This window comes from Xenopus laevis, chromosome 4S, assembly GCF_017654675.1.
Source record: "Xenopus laevis strain J_2021 chromosome 4S, Xenopus_laevis_v10.1, whole genome shotgun sequence".
In the NCBI taxonomy this organism is placed as follows: Eukaryota; Metazoa; Chordata; class Amphibia; order Anura; family Pipidae; genus Xenopus; species Xenopus laevis.
The window spans coordinates 40,779,349-40,794,275 of NC_054378.1; the positions used below are offsets into that span (position 1 = coordinate 40,779,349).

The window sequence follows — 14,927 nt, forward strand, 5'->3', positions numbered from 1 at the left end:
TGGGTACAAATGTGTCTGAATCTGCATGCATCCAGACCCAACAGTAGCCTAAAAGGGGGCCTGTGTGGATGTAGCCTAGGGGCCCTACATGTCATTAATCCACCACTACCAGGATGCATCCATTGGCTAGCCTGACAAAATCTGATTAAGAAAATAGGAAAGAGAAAACAAACAGTGCTTTTAATAGCAATTACATGAGTATAATGAACAATTGGAGAGGCTTCATATGGGGTTTTTGCATTACTCTGGATCAACTAGCAGTTAGGCAGGTTAAAATAGAGTTAAAAGGTTAAACTTGATGCAACATAAACACATAGAAGCCCATTTATCAACATTCTCATTTTAGCGGTTGAAACCATGCCTAAACTCACTTTCTCTAAAACCAGGATTGTCTTGAAATGTATTAAAAGAACAGATATAAAAAGGGCTTAACAATTAAAAAAATATATAAATGGGATGCTATTGAAGCATAAACTCAAACGTCTAACATTCGATCGAATAGGAACTACTTGAAAATCTAAATCGGATTCAAATCGAATTTGAATCGAGTTTCCTCTGAAAAAAATCTTGAATGTTAGGAAGGAAAATAATATCTTCAAATGGTTCAACGGACCTCTGCCATTGACTTCTACATGAACTCGGCAGGTTTTAGGGGGCAAAGTATTGAATTAGAGCTGTTTCCAGGGTCAAGATGTGATAAATCTCACATTTGAATTCAAATTAAAGTTGGTGGTTTTTGGTTCGAAATTGTTAGTTTTGACCCCCCAAAAAAATTAGAACATTTGAATTCTCTTGACAGCGCTATATAAATAAATGATGATGATGAATTCGAAATTTACCATTCGAACCTTAGTAAATCTGCCCAAAAGTCTAAATTGAATAAAAATGGTCCAATAAGATCAACTCAGCTTCCGTTGACTTATATAGCACCTCAACAACTTTTACCTGGCAAATTTTTGTATTAAAGGTTTTCATGGGTTATAAAATTTAGTCTCAAATGTTTAGAGATTTTAAGAAGTATAGAAAACATATGAATTATTTGAGATTCATGGAAAAAATAGAAATTTGTCAGCAAATACACCTCATAGAGGCCCATTTATCAACATTCCTATTGTAGTAGTTTTAGAAACCATGAATGCCATGAGATTTTGTAAAAGATCAGAATTTACATTAAAAAGCGCAAAAGAGAAAAAACCCCACTGCACAATGGGGCAAATTCACTAAGATGCGAAGTTGCGCCAGGCGCAACTTCGCCGCACTTCGCCGCACTTCGCCAGGGCTCCGCAAATTCACTAAAATCCGAAGTTGCGCACAGGGGTAGCGTAAGGTTGCGAAGTTGCGCTAGAGTTGATTCGCTATATAAAGCGAAGTTGCGCTAGCGAAGGCTAATTTGCATACGGCGCGAAATTCAAATTTCAATGGAGGAACACGTATCTGCACTACAAATGCCTAGAAAACCTTCAAATCAGCAAATAAAATTTTTATTTTGCCCTACACATGTGCCCACTGTCTAGGTAAGTTGCCATGAGTCAGGAAATGTAGGGGGGAGGAAGGGGAGCCCCAAAAATTTTTCGATCTTTTTCAGCCTATCACCCATCATGTAGAAAACACGCCAGCGTTTTTTTTGGGACTTAGAAAAAAAATTGACTTTTTTTAAAACAATCCCTATCTACTCTATTGCGCTTCGCCAGGTCTGAGGTGGTGAAGGAAGTCTAGCGTAAAAGGTAGCGTTCAGTACACTGCGCAAGTTAGTGAATTTGCGTCGTTTCGTCGCTAGCGAAGATTCGCCTGGCGTAAGGTTGCGAAGTAACACTAGCGAAACGACGCCAGCGTTCGTTAGTGAATTTGCGCAGTAGCGAAAATGCCAAACGCTAGCGAATTAACGCTAGCGTTCGGCGCTTCGCGCCTTAGTGAATTTGCCCCAATGTGTTAAATAAGTACAAAAAAACCTCTAAAAATTGAGTTCTTCAGACACTTACTGATGAAAAAAATCACAAAATCTATTAAAGTCTGAATGACTAAAAAAAGGTCCAATAGGATTAGTGCCGCTCCCATTGACTTCTATAGGACTTCAACTGCTTCTACATAGCAAATTTTTGTATTAGAGTTTTTTTGTCTTTTTTACACTTAATAAATCTTGAATTTTAGAGAAAATAAAAACAAAAAATAAATTTTTAGAGAAAAAATTGGATTGGTGACAAAAATAGAAATTTGAAATTAGTAAATAGGGCCATTGATGTATTGTATAACTAACTGAATGTAAAGCTCATCCATAGAGATGTAACCACATATATTATATATAACTCATATACATCTAAATCTTCATTAAAACCATGAGGGCTAAAGTGTTACAATTATTGGAAAAACATTTTTTAGAATGTGTAAATTATACTATACAAATATCAACATTATACTAGACCTAATATTGCATCATTAGTATATCAAACTCGGGGAGGCCCATTTATCAAAGGTCAAATTTTAGTGGTTTTAGAGGTTTTTGAAACAACAATAAAATTCTAGTTCTCTAATATCATGAATGCCATGGAAATGATTAAAAAATCTGATTCTAAAATGTATAAATGAATAAATGTTGTATGATGTAAAAACTACAGAAACCTAAAAAACCTCTAAAAATTTTAGCTTTTCCGACAAAAAAATCATAAAACCTCTAAAAGTCAAAATGAATTAAAGAGGGTCCAATAGGATCAGCAGAACTCCCATTAAATCCTAGAGATTTTTTTGTATTAGAGTTTTTTATGGTTTGTAAACTATATAAATCTAAAATTTTTAGAATTTGAAAGAAATACAGAAAAAACACAAATTTTTAGAGACTGGTGGAAAAAAAAGAAACTCGAATGTTAGTAAATAGACCCCTTAGCTTAATAAAATAAAGTTCTTAGCTAACAGAGATAATATGATAAGTCTTTTAAAGGCATTTATGCCACAAGTAAGGCTTTAAGAAAGACATTCATTTTTTTCAATGGTGATGATCCACCAACGAAAAAAAACGGGCTTTTCTGGCAACATCACAATTTTATTTTAAGTGTTTGATTGGTCTAATATATTTGATATATGAATCTCATATGCACTAAGGATCATGCATTAAGGTATATATTGGTTAATGTTTGACCCACATTAAAGAGGTTATTTATTTGTCTGATTTTTTCTGGTCTGTGAATAATAGGAAGAATTTGTGGTTCTTGGACATCAGATCTGAAAATATTGTACGACTTGGATTTTTTCACCAAATTATCAGGTTTTCTTCAGTAAAGTTACTGATAAATGAGGTAAAGAAATGGTCATATGGGATGGTGTTTTTTTTTTCGTTCTTCAGTTTCAGCTAGGATTCAATAAATAAGTGGGACAATTTCTGAATTCTTTCAACCCAAAGACCATTGCCAGTTTTTACATGGATAGTAAGCAATAATGGCACAGGAAGAGAGAAAGTTCTTAGCAAAAAGCGATAATGTGATAAGTCTTTTAAAGGCATTTATGCCACAAGTAAGGCTTTAAGAAAGACATTCATTTTTTTCAATGATGATAATCCACCAACATGTGCAGTAATGTAAGGATGTAAAAAATGTTTTTAGTTTTTCTGAAAAAAACACTATTTCTACTATTCCAGAAATAAAAGCTCATGTCGTGAATATAGGTGCATCATTATTGTTCTAGAAATAGTAAGAAATGTTGCCCTATCCCCTCTGTTGCCAAGCATATACTACATCTCAGTTCTTACCATTCCATAGTTACTCTTTTGGATATAATAATAAGCCAGATAGAGTCTTATGAACCAAACTATCCCTATAAGAACTGAAACTACCATATTGTTAAAGTAAGGATTTTCCTTGCTGATTGAACTTGTTCCAGGTACCAATTGCACAGAAGGTGCACTGGGATCACTTAAAGGTGCCACTGATGCTAAGTATGAAGATATTGAGATTAAATAATAATAATAATAATAATCCCAAATAATATTCGTAGACTAGTCCTTAATTGACTTGCTCTGATGCTGCAACTATTTACTGTAGTACCTAATATTTTCTAGATGCAGTGCATTAGTCCCAGTTTTCCCTAAATGATGATGCCTTAATGCCAAAACATAGTATAATGGAGAGCTGGAGCTGAAAGGAGAAACAATGCTTTTCTCGACTGCCGTTTTGAGTTCACAAAGCATGCACACAGTTAAATCATTATTATTTTACAACTTGTATTACACAGAAAGCTGAGTAATGCCTGTATGTTGGACTCTTGAGATGAAAACTCACACCTGGCCTAACAGCCATAGCCGAGCTAAATCATACTCAGCTTTATCAGATTCCCTTAGTCTTCTCTCAAATACGGAATCGTTTCCCTTTCATATCTCTGTATCTTCACCATTGTTGCGGTTACTGTCTAGTTGAGAGCTAGAGTTACTGGGTGGTTACTGGATGGTGAAATATTCTATCATTTAAAATTGTATTCTTGAACCAATAAATGTATTTTTTTAGTTGGAATATTGGTTTGTAGGCAGCCATCTCATGTCATTGGTCCTGATTCTGAACTTTCAGAAAGAGCCAGCATTTCACAATGGAAACACTTTCAGATAAGATATTGTTTTTCCTACTCAATGTTACTGGAGAAGTCATGGTGGGACTTGGGTGTTTTACTGTTAAGTGCTATTCTTATATCTACCACTGGATAGAGAGACAGATGAGGACATTTTTAGCAATGCAGCTGCAGGAATGTTTTCATTTTAAAACTAGCTAATAAATAAATTAGCTAATAAAATACATGCAACATTAATTCAAAAGAAACATATTTTACAATGCAAATAAATAATATCAATTTAACCAAATCCAAATTAACCAAATTCAAACTTTTTCCAAAGAGACATATATTGATTTGATTTTGCCACATCCCTCGCATAATGAACATTTTTTCTCTCATTATGACATTCATCACCTGGTCCCCCTTCCCCAGTGTCAGTGTTCTATTAATAGACTGGAGGGAGGGGTGTGATATCACTCCAACTTGCAGTGCAGCAGCAAAGAGTGACTGAAGTTTATCAGAGCACAAGTCACATGACTGAGGGCACCTAGGAAACTATGAACATGTCTAGACTACTGTCAAATTTCAAATTAAATATTGAAAAATCTGTTTGCTCTTTTGAAAAATGGATTTCAATGCAGGTTTCTGTTGAAAGAGCTCTATTAACTAATGCATTTTGAAAAAAAAAAAAGCAAACATGTTTTCCTGTGACTGTTTATCTTTTTTTTTTGCATTCAAATGCCTTTTGTGTGTCACAATCATCTCTAACAGCAACGTTATAATCCTCTGCTAAACCATTTCACTGTTTCACAGGTGGACAGGTCAGAGATAATAAAGAGCAACCTGAACCCTGTATTCTCTAAGGTCTTCACAGTGGATTATTACTTTGAAGAAATGCAGAAACTACGATTTGAAGTGTATGACAATCATGGTCACTGCAGTATTGGAGCAAGAGATGATGACTTCCTAGGGGGAGTTGAAATTACATTGGGACAGGTATGAATCTGTAAGGCCTAATGGATAAAAACTACAGAGTATTCCAAGTTATCTTGAATGTTTCTATTTTTTTAATTCAATAAATGCTTATACAATGCAGCATTACTGGACTAAGATTATAGTGAACAGACTGAAGAGGGCGCAGTTTTTAAAGTTTTAATACACAAAGTATATTCCTATTCCAAACTACTGTATCTTATAACAATGTTTCAGCCCCTTCAGCCTTTCATCAGGTTAATTTTTAAGGGTATAAAGTGCCAATATAAATACCTCCAGTTCCTCTTGCATGACACCTTTAACATGGCCAGCAGTCAATCTTGCATGCCTTCTTGAATGCAATTTAGCTGTATCAGTTTTACATTCCTGTAATGAGTGCATAATAATCTTAAATAGATACTTACACAGAGATGCAATATAACAGTTTCTATGGTATAAATACCATTAGCTCAGTAGTGGTTCTCTATTATTTGTGTTCCCCACTGGAATGCTTAACTAATTAATAGTCTATCCACAAATGTTAAATAGTTTGATAACTCTTGAAATACTCACTGGTGGGTAGTTAGGAGGATTCTATATAGACACAATTAAACTGCCAAGTGTTCTTCACTTTAGTGACCCTGCCAATTTCAGCCTGGTTGTTAATATTGTGATTTGCACAGGTCACTTCACATGCTTCTGTTGTTGTCTAAGTGCCTTTACCTTTCCTCTTAGATTGTTGCACAAAAGAAGATTACCAAAGAGTTGTTTTTGAAATATGGAAAGTATGCAGGAAAATCAACTATAACGGTGAGCATCTTACAGGTCATGTTTTCTGGTTAACTGAATTGCCTGACAAATAACCTATACTGGTGTGGGTCAGCCAAAAACATATAACATATGGGGAAACACGGTTATCTCTTATTGTTTATAATTCAATTGAGATCACTCAGATATCGGATGATCAGGCCTGTTTGGTGGCACCATACAGGGGCCAAAAAGCTGCTGACTTGGTGTGGAAGTCCACAGCCTTTATCAGCCCTTGCATGGCCACCTTAATGGATTAAAAATAAACGATTGCCCAGAAAAAGGTAGAAAGTACACGTAGGTTTAAGGTAGCCATGAAATGATATGAAAATAAAAAACAGTTATGCATGAAGTTCTGATACTAACTTAAAGCTTCCCACAGGTGATGTCTGAAGAGATCTCAGGAAACAATGGATATGTGGAGCTCTCATTCTGTGCAAAGAAACTGGATGACAAGGTGATACATGCAGAATAGATACTTACCAGAAAGCTATGTAAGGGGAAGAAGCACACCAGTTTGCACGGGCTTAAAGGAGAAGGAAAGGTTAAAACTAAGTAAGCCTTATCAGAAAGGTCCATCTAAATATACCAGTAAACCCCCAAAGTAATGCTGCTCTGAGTCCCCTGTCAAAAGAAACACTGCATTTCTTTTCTTCTATTGTGTACATATGGGCTTCTGTATCAGACTTCCTGCCTTCAGCTTAAACCTCATTGCCCTGGGCAAGAGCATGCTCAGTTTGCTCCTCTCCCCCCACCCCTCCCTTCTCTACTGTAATCTGAGCCCAGAGCAGGGAGAGACTCAGGCAGGAAGTGATGTCACACCACATTAATACTGCAGCTCCTATTCTAAACAAACAGAGAGTTTCTAGAGCTTTTTACTCAGGTATGGTAAAATATTCTACATAATAAATGTAGCATTCTAGCTTGCACTATTGCAGCTAATCTATTGGCGATAAAATGCCTCCCTAGCTTTCCTTCTCCTTTAAGCATTCATCTTGTTTATTGCAGACATTGTGGCACAAGCTTTCGGGGACAAACCCTTTCCTCATTTGCACCTGAGGAAGGGGTTTGTCCCCGAAAGCTTGTGCCACAATGTCTGCAATCAGGGCCGGCCTTAGGCCTATTGGACCAATTGGGCCCAATAGGGCCCCGCACCTCTGGGGGCCCGCACCACAGGGCAGCACAGATAATATTTCCCTCAGCACATGATGCTGCCTGGCCTGCCCCCAACTTTGAGAGTCCAGCCCATCCCCAAATCCATAGGTCCAGCCCACCTCCAACTCTGATAAGCCAGCCTATCCCCCAACTCCATATGTCTAGCCTGCCCCCAACTCTCATAGGCCCAACTTTCCTCCAACCTTGATAGGCCCTGCCTGCCCCCAATCCAACCAAGCCTGCTCCCAAGCTGAATCGGCCCAGTCTGCCCCAAACTAATTGGCCCAGTCCACTCTCCTATTTCCTCCCTCTCTCTCTCTTACCCTGTGTGCCCCTATTATGTGCCCCTATTTCATCCCTCTCACTCTCTTACCTTGTATGCCCCATTCCTTTCTATTTTGTGCCTGTATGCCCTTATTTTCCTAAATACTTGGTGTGTCAGTAGCCAGCAACACTTTGTCTAGGGGCCCCGCCAACATGGTCCCAATAGGGCCCCACATTAGATAGGATCAGCCCTGTCTGCAATAAACAAGATGACGGCTTAAGCCCCTTACATAGCTTGGATACTATTGGACTTGGAGGCAGTCTGGGAATTGAATGCACCTTACATGCAAGTAAGTGGTGTGCAGCAGTGAATTTTAATTTCTTGCTGGACTTACCAGAAAGCACCAGAAACAAGATAACTCAACATAATTCTTCAAAAACTGCTCCCAAACTAATATCTAGCAAAGATTTTTTGGAGAATTTTGTTGTGAATGACTTCTCCCTTTCATTACCAAGACTGCACACCACTAGTTGCACAGGATGCAGACACTCAGTACACTCCACCATTGAACTGATACTATCTGCATATTTTTGCATTATATAAAATAATTCATGATAATGATTTTGAACATTCATTTGCAATTTCTAAATCATTTCAGTTTTTTCTCTTTAAAAGGATCTTTTTAGCAAATCAGATCCATTCCTGGAAATCTATAGGATTAATGATGATCAAAGTGAGCAGCTTGTGTACAGGACAGAGGTAAGTACCAACAATATTCCTTCAATGAAGGTCCCCATCTCAATGAATAAGTTAAGAAAAATAATCTTAGATTTTATGACAGAATTTTCGTTTGAAAACCTATACATTCCAATAGATATGGGCTGACATATGAGGAGCAGGGAACATGAAGGTTGTGTCTTGTTACTGGGATAGTTTTAAAGAAAACGGACATTATAGACAAATGGCAGGGGACCTTTTTACCCATAAAGAGGATCACCGTACCAGAGGCCATCCCTTTAGACTAGAAGAAAAGAACTTTCATTTGAAACAACGTAGGGGGTTCTTCACAGTCAGGACAGTGAGGTTGTGGAATGCACTGCTGGGTGATGTTGTGATGGCTGATTCAGTTAATGCCTTTAAGAATGGCTTGGATGATTTTTTGGACAAACATAATATCAAAGGCTATTGTGATACTAAGCTCTATAGGTATGGGTATATAGAATTTAATTAAAAGTAGGGAGGGGTGTATGTATGGATGCTGAGTTTTCATTTGGAGGGGTTGAACTTGATGGACTTGGTCTTTTTTCAACCCAAGTTAACTATGTAACTATGTAACTATGTGTGTAATACATAATGATACATATAATAATATGTGATAATTATGAGCGTAAAAAGGAAGCAAGGAAAATATTGTACATCCAGGACAGCTTGGCATATGCTATTCAACTTGCTTTCTTTTTCACAGGTCATTAAAAACAATTTGAACCCTGTGTGGGAGTCATTTAAGGTGTCGCTAAATTCTCTTTGCTGCTGTGAAGAAAAGAGGAAGCTTAAGGTGAGAAATGCCTATCTCTGGGCAACTGTAACAAACCACTAAATTTCTCCCTGTAGCCCTGATTATTACCTCTATTCCATATCAAGGGTTATTTGTAATTTGTGTTGATGTAGGGTCGGTAGTTGGGTAAGCCATGCAGGTTTACAATTCTGCTGGAGCATGTGTAACGTATGGTATCCCAAAACCCAGAAAAAAACCCAAGGTCCCGGTCTCGGCTCACGATTTTGCCTATAGCTGTTGCATTTAGCATTGGGAGAAGCACTCAGATTTTTAATGTCTTAACCAGGGAGAACGTTCTGGGCAGGGGAAGGAACCGTAACGTATACAGGAGAAATGGCGAACAGAGAATGAAGTCGTAGAACAGACTGTGACAGTACCAACCAGACAGTGCAGTACAGAATCAGAAGCCAGGAGTGTAGCCAGGATAAACAGGCAAGAACAGTACCAATCAAACAGTGAGGTACAGAATCAGGAACCATAAGCGTAGTCAGGATAAACAGGTCGGGGTCAAAACCAGTAACACGGTACAAAGTCAGGATCCAGAAGAGTGATCAAACAGGCAAGGTTCGGTTCAGGCAGCCATACAGCAAGGTCAAAAAACAGGCAAATGTCAGTTACAGAAAATCAGACTAGAATCACACCCAGGAACAATCAAGAAATAGACCTACATTGGGCAATGAGTCTGCGCAAAGCAGGGGGTTTTATAGACACACTAATGTCTTACACTGATCAACTGTGGTACCAGATTAGTAGCAGGTGAAACAAGCTATGCCTACTTGCAAATACAAGGATGGCAAAAGGAGTGAACCAGGACCTTAGCTCTCTGCTCACATAGGGCAGAGGTAATGCAGACACCATAGAAACACCACATCGCTGGTTTGACTCCAGCACGTAGCTGTAGATCACAGCTAAAAACAATACAATTTAACAGTACACTAACTTTATTCTTAATGTTGCAACTAGTTACAAGTAGATACAATAAAAAGTATGAATTTCTTGTGTGATGCTTCTAACAACCTCTGAATTACTTAAAGGATGCGTCTTAGGTAACAAAATTAGTTTTTCACTAATGATGGGTTTTCTTGCAGAGCAGCACAGTAGCAGAATCTGGTTATTCCAAGAACAGCTTGTCCATCTCAGTCACTTGCAGCCTCTCCAAGCTTGCAATTTGATTTCCTTGTTTTGTGCTGTACAATATCCCTACTAATGATCCCTGTTCAGATGTTGTATGCCATTCCTGCCTTTGTGCTTCAAGACCAACGACTGCACTACTTACTGAGTAATATTTAGATCTGTCACTCACCTCCCTTAAGGCCCCGATACATGGGCCGATAAAAGCTGCCGACAGACTGTTTCGGCAGCTTATTGGCCTGTGTGTGGGATCATCCGACAGGCTTCAACCATCGATATCTAGCTCTCAATGGGGCAGGTTAAAAAATCGCGATCCGATTGCCCTTATCAGATCCATTATGATCCGATTGTTGGGCCCTAGGGCCCACGATCTGATCAGCCTGATATCACCCACTTCAATGGGCATATAGGGGAGAAATACGCTTGTGTGGATCTCTACAGGAGAAACTTCTGTACTTTGTACCTAAAGTCTGTACCCAACAAAAAGACTAAAGCATATTCCCTTCCAGGAGAAATACTTTTAAACCATAGTAAACATTGAATAATAGATATCCCTTCAAAGTAACTATAAATAGGTGAATTCTAGGAGCAATAACTCTGCATATATTGGTTTATTAAAAAAAACTATTTTTTACAGCTGAGGAGTATAAGGGGATTCTGATTATTTTATTTCTGCAGAGCCACTAGGTCAGGTTTTCTGCTGTAGCCAGTTCTATCTCAGCTTAGCTGTTCTTTCTCTCTGTGCTCCCTCACTTCCTCCCTCCTTTTTATAATCTTTTTTTCATCCTCACCCCCTCTATCCCTTGCTCTTTTTTGCAGTGCCTGGTCTGGGATTATGACTCCCGTGGAAAACATGATTTTATTGGAGAGTTTTATGCAACCTTTGAAGAAATGCAAAAAGCAATTGGAGGAAATAAGGTATAAAGCTTTGGCAAAAAAGGGAGACAATAATATTGAAAAAAGGAGAGATGAGTTACCCAAAATACATCTGCATGTAGCTCTCTGTTCTAATCTGTTGCAAAACTGTTCTTATGCACTGAAATGAAATCTACAGCCGGGAAATGATTTAAACTGGTGCCTACACCATTTTCAATGAAAAATAAAATCAAGGGAAGGGAACTGGTGATTCCATAACTGCAAAAGAAGGGAAAATAAGGAATATTAAATATAGAGATACAAAAATGCAGACACTTCTAAGCTAAATCCACTATGTTATCTGACTGTTAATGTTAAACAGATGTGTTCCTCCAAATTTACATAGCATGGTTGCAGATTTAGTAAGTGGGTATCTTGTAATTTTAAACTACTAGAGAAATATGTGTTGTACTGTCCAAAACATTTGGTATTCCTGGTTCCTAGTTATGGGTCTAAATTAAAGCAATTTTTTTTGCCAGGCATGGATTCGCTGTGAATTTCTGCATTTTGCCATCTGCAATTTTTTTATGTGTGAAACTGCGGCAAACATTTTTCTTTGTGACAAAAAAAGTTACCAAGACAAAATTGTCACAGAGACAAAAAAGTTGTCGTAAAAAATGCCCATTGACTTTAAAAAAGTCACCACAGGAAGAACACCCATTGACTGTAATTGCATTTGATTTGAGAAAAAAATTTGTTGCGTTAAATTAAACTGAAAAAAACCAAAAAAATGTATGTAGTAATGCAACATTTGCTCTAATTATATTAAACCCTAGCAACCAGTCACAAGTCTACTTCAGCTAGAATATTGAAAACAGTTGACTGGTTGCTATGTGTTACTGTATCTAGAGAAGACCCCCCTCCCCCCATGACCTATACTGTATTGAGTTATCTGAATAGGGCTCATGCTGGGCATATTTTTTTCTTTATTCTTCTAATTGTAACCTTTTTTGTAATATAATTTTTAGACTGAAACTACTGCATGTTTGGTAGATAAAATTAAATACCCAGTGCACAGATAATATCCCTACATGTTATTTTATATAAGGAGGGCCTAAAACTTTCTGCCTTCTTGCCTCTGTTACAAAAAACCTTTCTCAGCAGTAGAAGAAGACATGTACAACATAAAGCTTTGGCTTGCTTCTTTAGCAGTGAGAGTTAAAGGCAATAATGCATTTCAAAGAGAAACAATGCATTGGCTGGAAAGGAATGATGAGTCCTAATCACTGTGAAGCCTAAGGCCGAATATATATCTGCTCTTAAGGCTGTCTTCCTTCCTATATTGCTAAGTCAGGCTTTGCACGGTTTTGAAGATCATAAATAACCCAACTCCCCTGGGCTGATTTCCCAAGTTGTCGTTGATACTTCCTTCAAGAATTATTTCTGGGAAAGCTGTCAATATGGAGACCAAGCAGTCATGAGAGTTCAAGGAATGTAATTTGGTTAGATATGTTCTGTTCACCCTTCCAGGTGAGCAGTAGACTAGTATATTGCATTATGCACCAAAGTGTTTGCATTTCTTTTTGTAGTCAATTTGATCCAATCCAAAGCACATGTTGTGGCAAAAAGCAAAGTAATAACAGAAGCAATATATGTCAAGGTCTAATATCACATAGACATTCTCAAGCAAATGTCTAAATGGTTGTTTTGCTTACTAGACCTGCACAAACGTTGTCCTAATTATAACTCTGAAAAAAATATTCACAACATCTATAAGCAAAAAGGTTCAATGAGCACAATTAAGACTCATGTAGATTATCATAATAGGGATAGACTTGCTAATTCTGAGCAGCAGTAGGGCAGGCCTGTAGTTGAGCAGCTATGTTATAAGGAGATAATGACTGTAATCCACCAATATTAGTTGTATTATTGTGCTGTTGTGTGGCAGCAACTGTCCTTTTAATGACTTGACTAAGGTATTTAATTATGTACTAGCAAAGAGCAATCAGAGATTTTGTTTTGTTTTATTTGCCAGTTTAAACATATAAATAAAAAAGCTCCATCTCAGTGTTTACACAATATCATTTAATGCTGGCAATAAAGCTCACAGTGTATCTGTCACTGGTTCTTGGGTCTTCCAGGTCCAGTAGTTGGTCAGAATTTCTCTTCCCATATAAATGACCAGACATCTGCTGTATATTTATGGGAAGGGGGCGAAGAGGATCAGCTTATAAAGCCTAGGCATACCATTTATAATGGGTACTGACCATAGGAACAGGATGATTTTATTTGTTTGTATAGGCTAGGGTCATAGTCAAATTGCACACAAATTCACTTAAGTAGAATAAATGCAGTGCCATTTCCTTGTATAATACAAACTGGCATAGCTTAAAGATACTGGGCCTTGAAGCAAAATCATATTTAAACCCTTAAACTGTAGGAAGACATTTTCATAACCATATATTGAATATTATGCCCAGATCACATGGCAGAAATACATACAGTACCATTTCAATGGTAGTCAAAATTAAAGCCAATTGTCAAAAAAGTTATAAATAAAAGTTATTAAAAGTTATATATAAAAGTTATAAAATATTAATTAGAATTAGTGATCCTATAACATACTAAAAGTTATCTTAAAGGGGATATAAAGGCAAAAAAATAGAATCCCATTTTTACTTTCATTAATGAAAAATAAATCTATCTCCAATATACTTTAATTAAGAAATATGTACCGTTTTTAAAAGAAACCTGATTGTGTGCAGAGAAATCCCCCCTTCGTTTTACTCGCTCTAACTGCTGCAGATAGGAAACTTCAGACGGTCCCTAACTGCTCTGCAGGAAACACTCATACTTTCAAACGGCAGGGGTGAGCCCCTACACTTTACTTCCCTGACCTCGAGCAGCTTTGTTTGATTCCCTATAAAGCAGCCGGCGACTGTGTAGTGATCCTTATCCACAGACCAAGTGCAGTCTGCATATTCTGATTATTAATCAGTCTTGCTATATCGGCTTCTATGGCAGATATTATTTGACTTGTGCTGTTTTGAAAATTTATGACGATCCCTAAGCTTAATTTGCCAACTGAAGCCCAGACCACACTCACCATGTGCATAGTCTTGGTCTTGCAAAGTTGACAGCCCCCTGCGGCCAACTGAAAGCATAAATCATTTGTTTAATTAGGCTTCTGGTGCAGTAAGTTCATGTTTATATTTCTAGCATTTCTAGCATTATTCTATTTTAGACTTTACTTCCCCTTTAAAGGTGAACTACCCTTTAATACCTTCAAAGTTGTGCAAAAAGAGTCACCATATTGGATTTTTTTTTAGAAATGTCAGGCACACTCACATGCTCAGTAGGCTCTGAGCAGCTGTTGAGAAGTTAAGCTTAGGGGTTGTTGCAAATAATAAGGCAGAAAATTAGGTTTGCTTGTTATATAAGGTGATTCTACAGGGCTGATTATTAAATTCAGATGTGAATTGCACTGATTATGGCATGTAATGGGATTCAGCCTATATATATAGTATATTGTATGTTGGTCCCTAAATTGACAGAACATAAAACAGCTCATATGTAAAACCTTGCTTTATGTAAATAATCAATTTTCATAATAATATACGTTTTTAATAGTACAGTATGTGCCATTGGGTAATCATAAAC

At 37.3% G+C, this 14,927-nt stretch overlaps 1 protein-coding gene across 1 annotated transcript in view; it reads left to right on the forward strand.

Annotated features, from left to right (window-relative positions):
• cpne7.S (copine VII S homeolog) overlaps window positions 1-14,927 on the forward strand; it is a 60,247-nt gene that overhangs the window by 17,720 nt on the left and 27,600 nt on the right. The window contains exons 3-8 of the mRNA XM_018260509.2: window positions 5,341-5,523; window positions 6,235-6,309; window positions 6,689-6,763; window positions 8,402-8,485; window positions 9,192-9,281; window positions 11,232-11,330. Coding sequence (XP_018115998.1) covers window positions 5,341-5,523; window positions 6,235-6,309; window positions 6,689-6,763; window positions 8,402-8,485; window positions 9,192-9,281; window positions 11,232-11,330 — 606 coding nt within the window. The remainder of the gene's footprint in view (window positions 1-5,340; window positions 5,524-6,234; window positions 6,310-6,688; window positions 6,764-8,401; window positions 8,486-9,191; window positions 9,282-11,231; window positions 11,331-14,927) is intronic.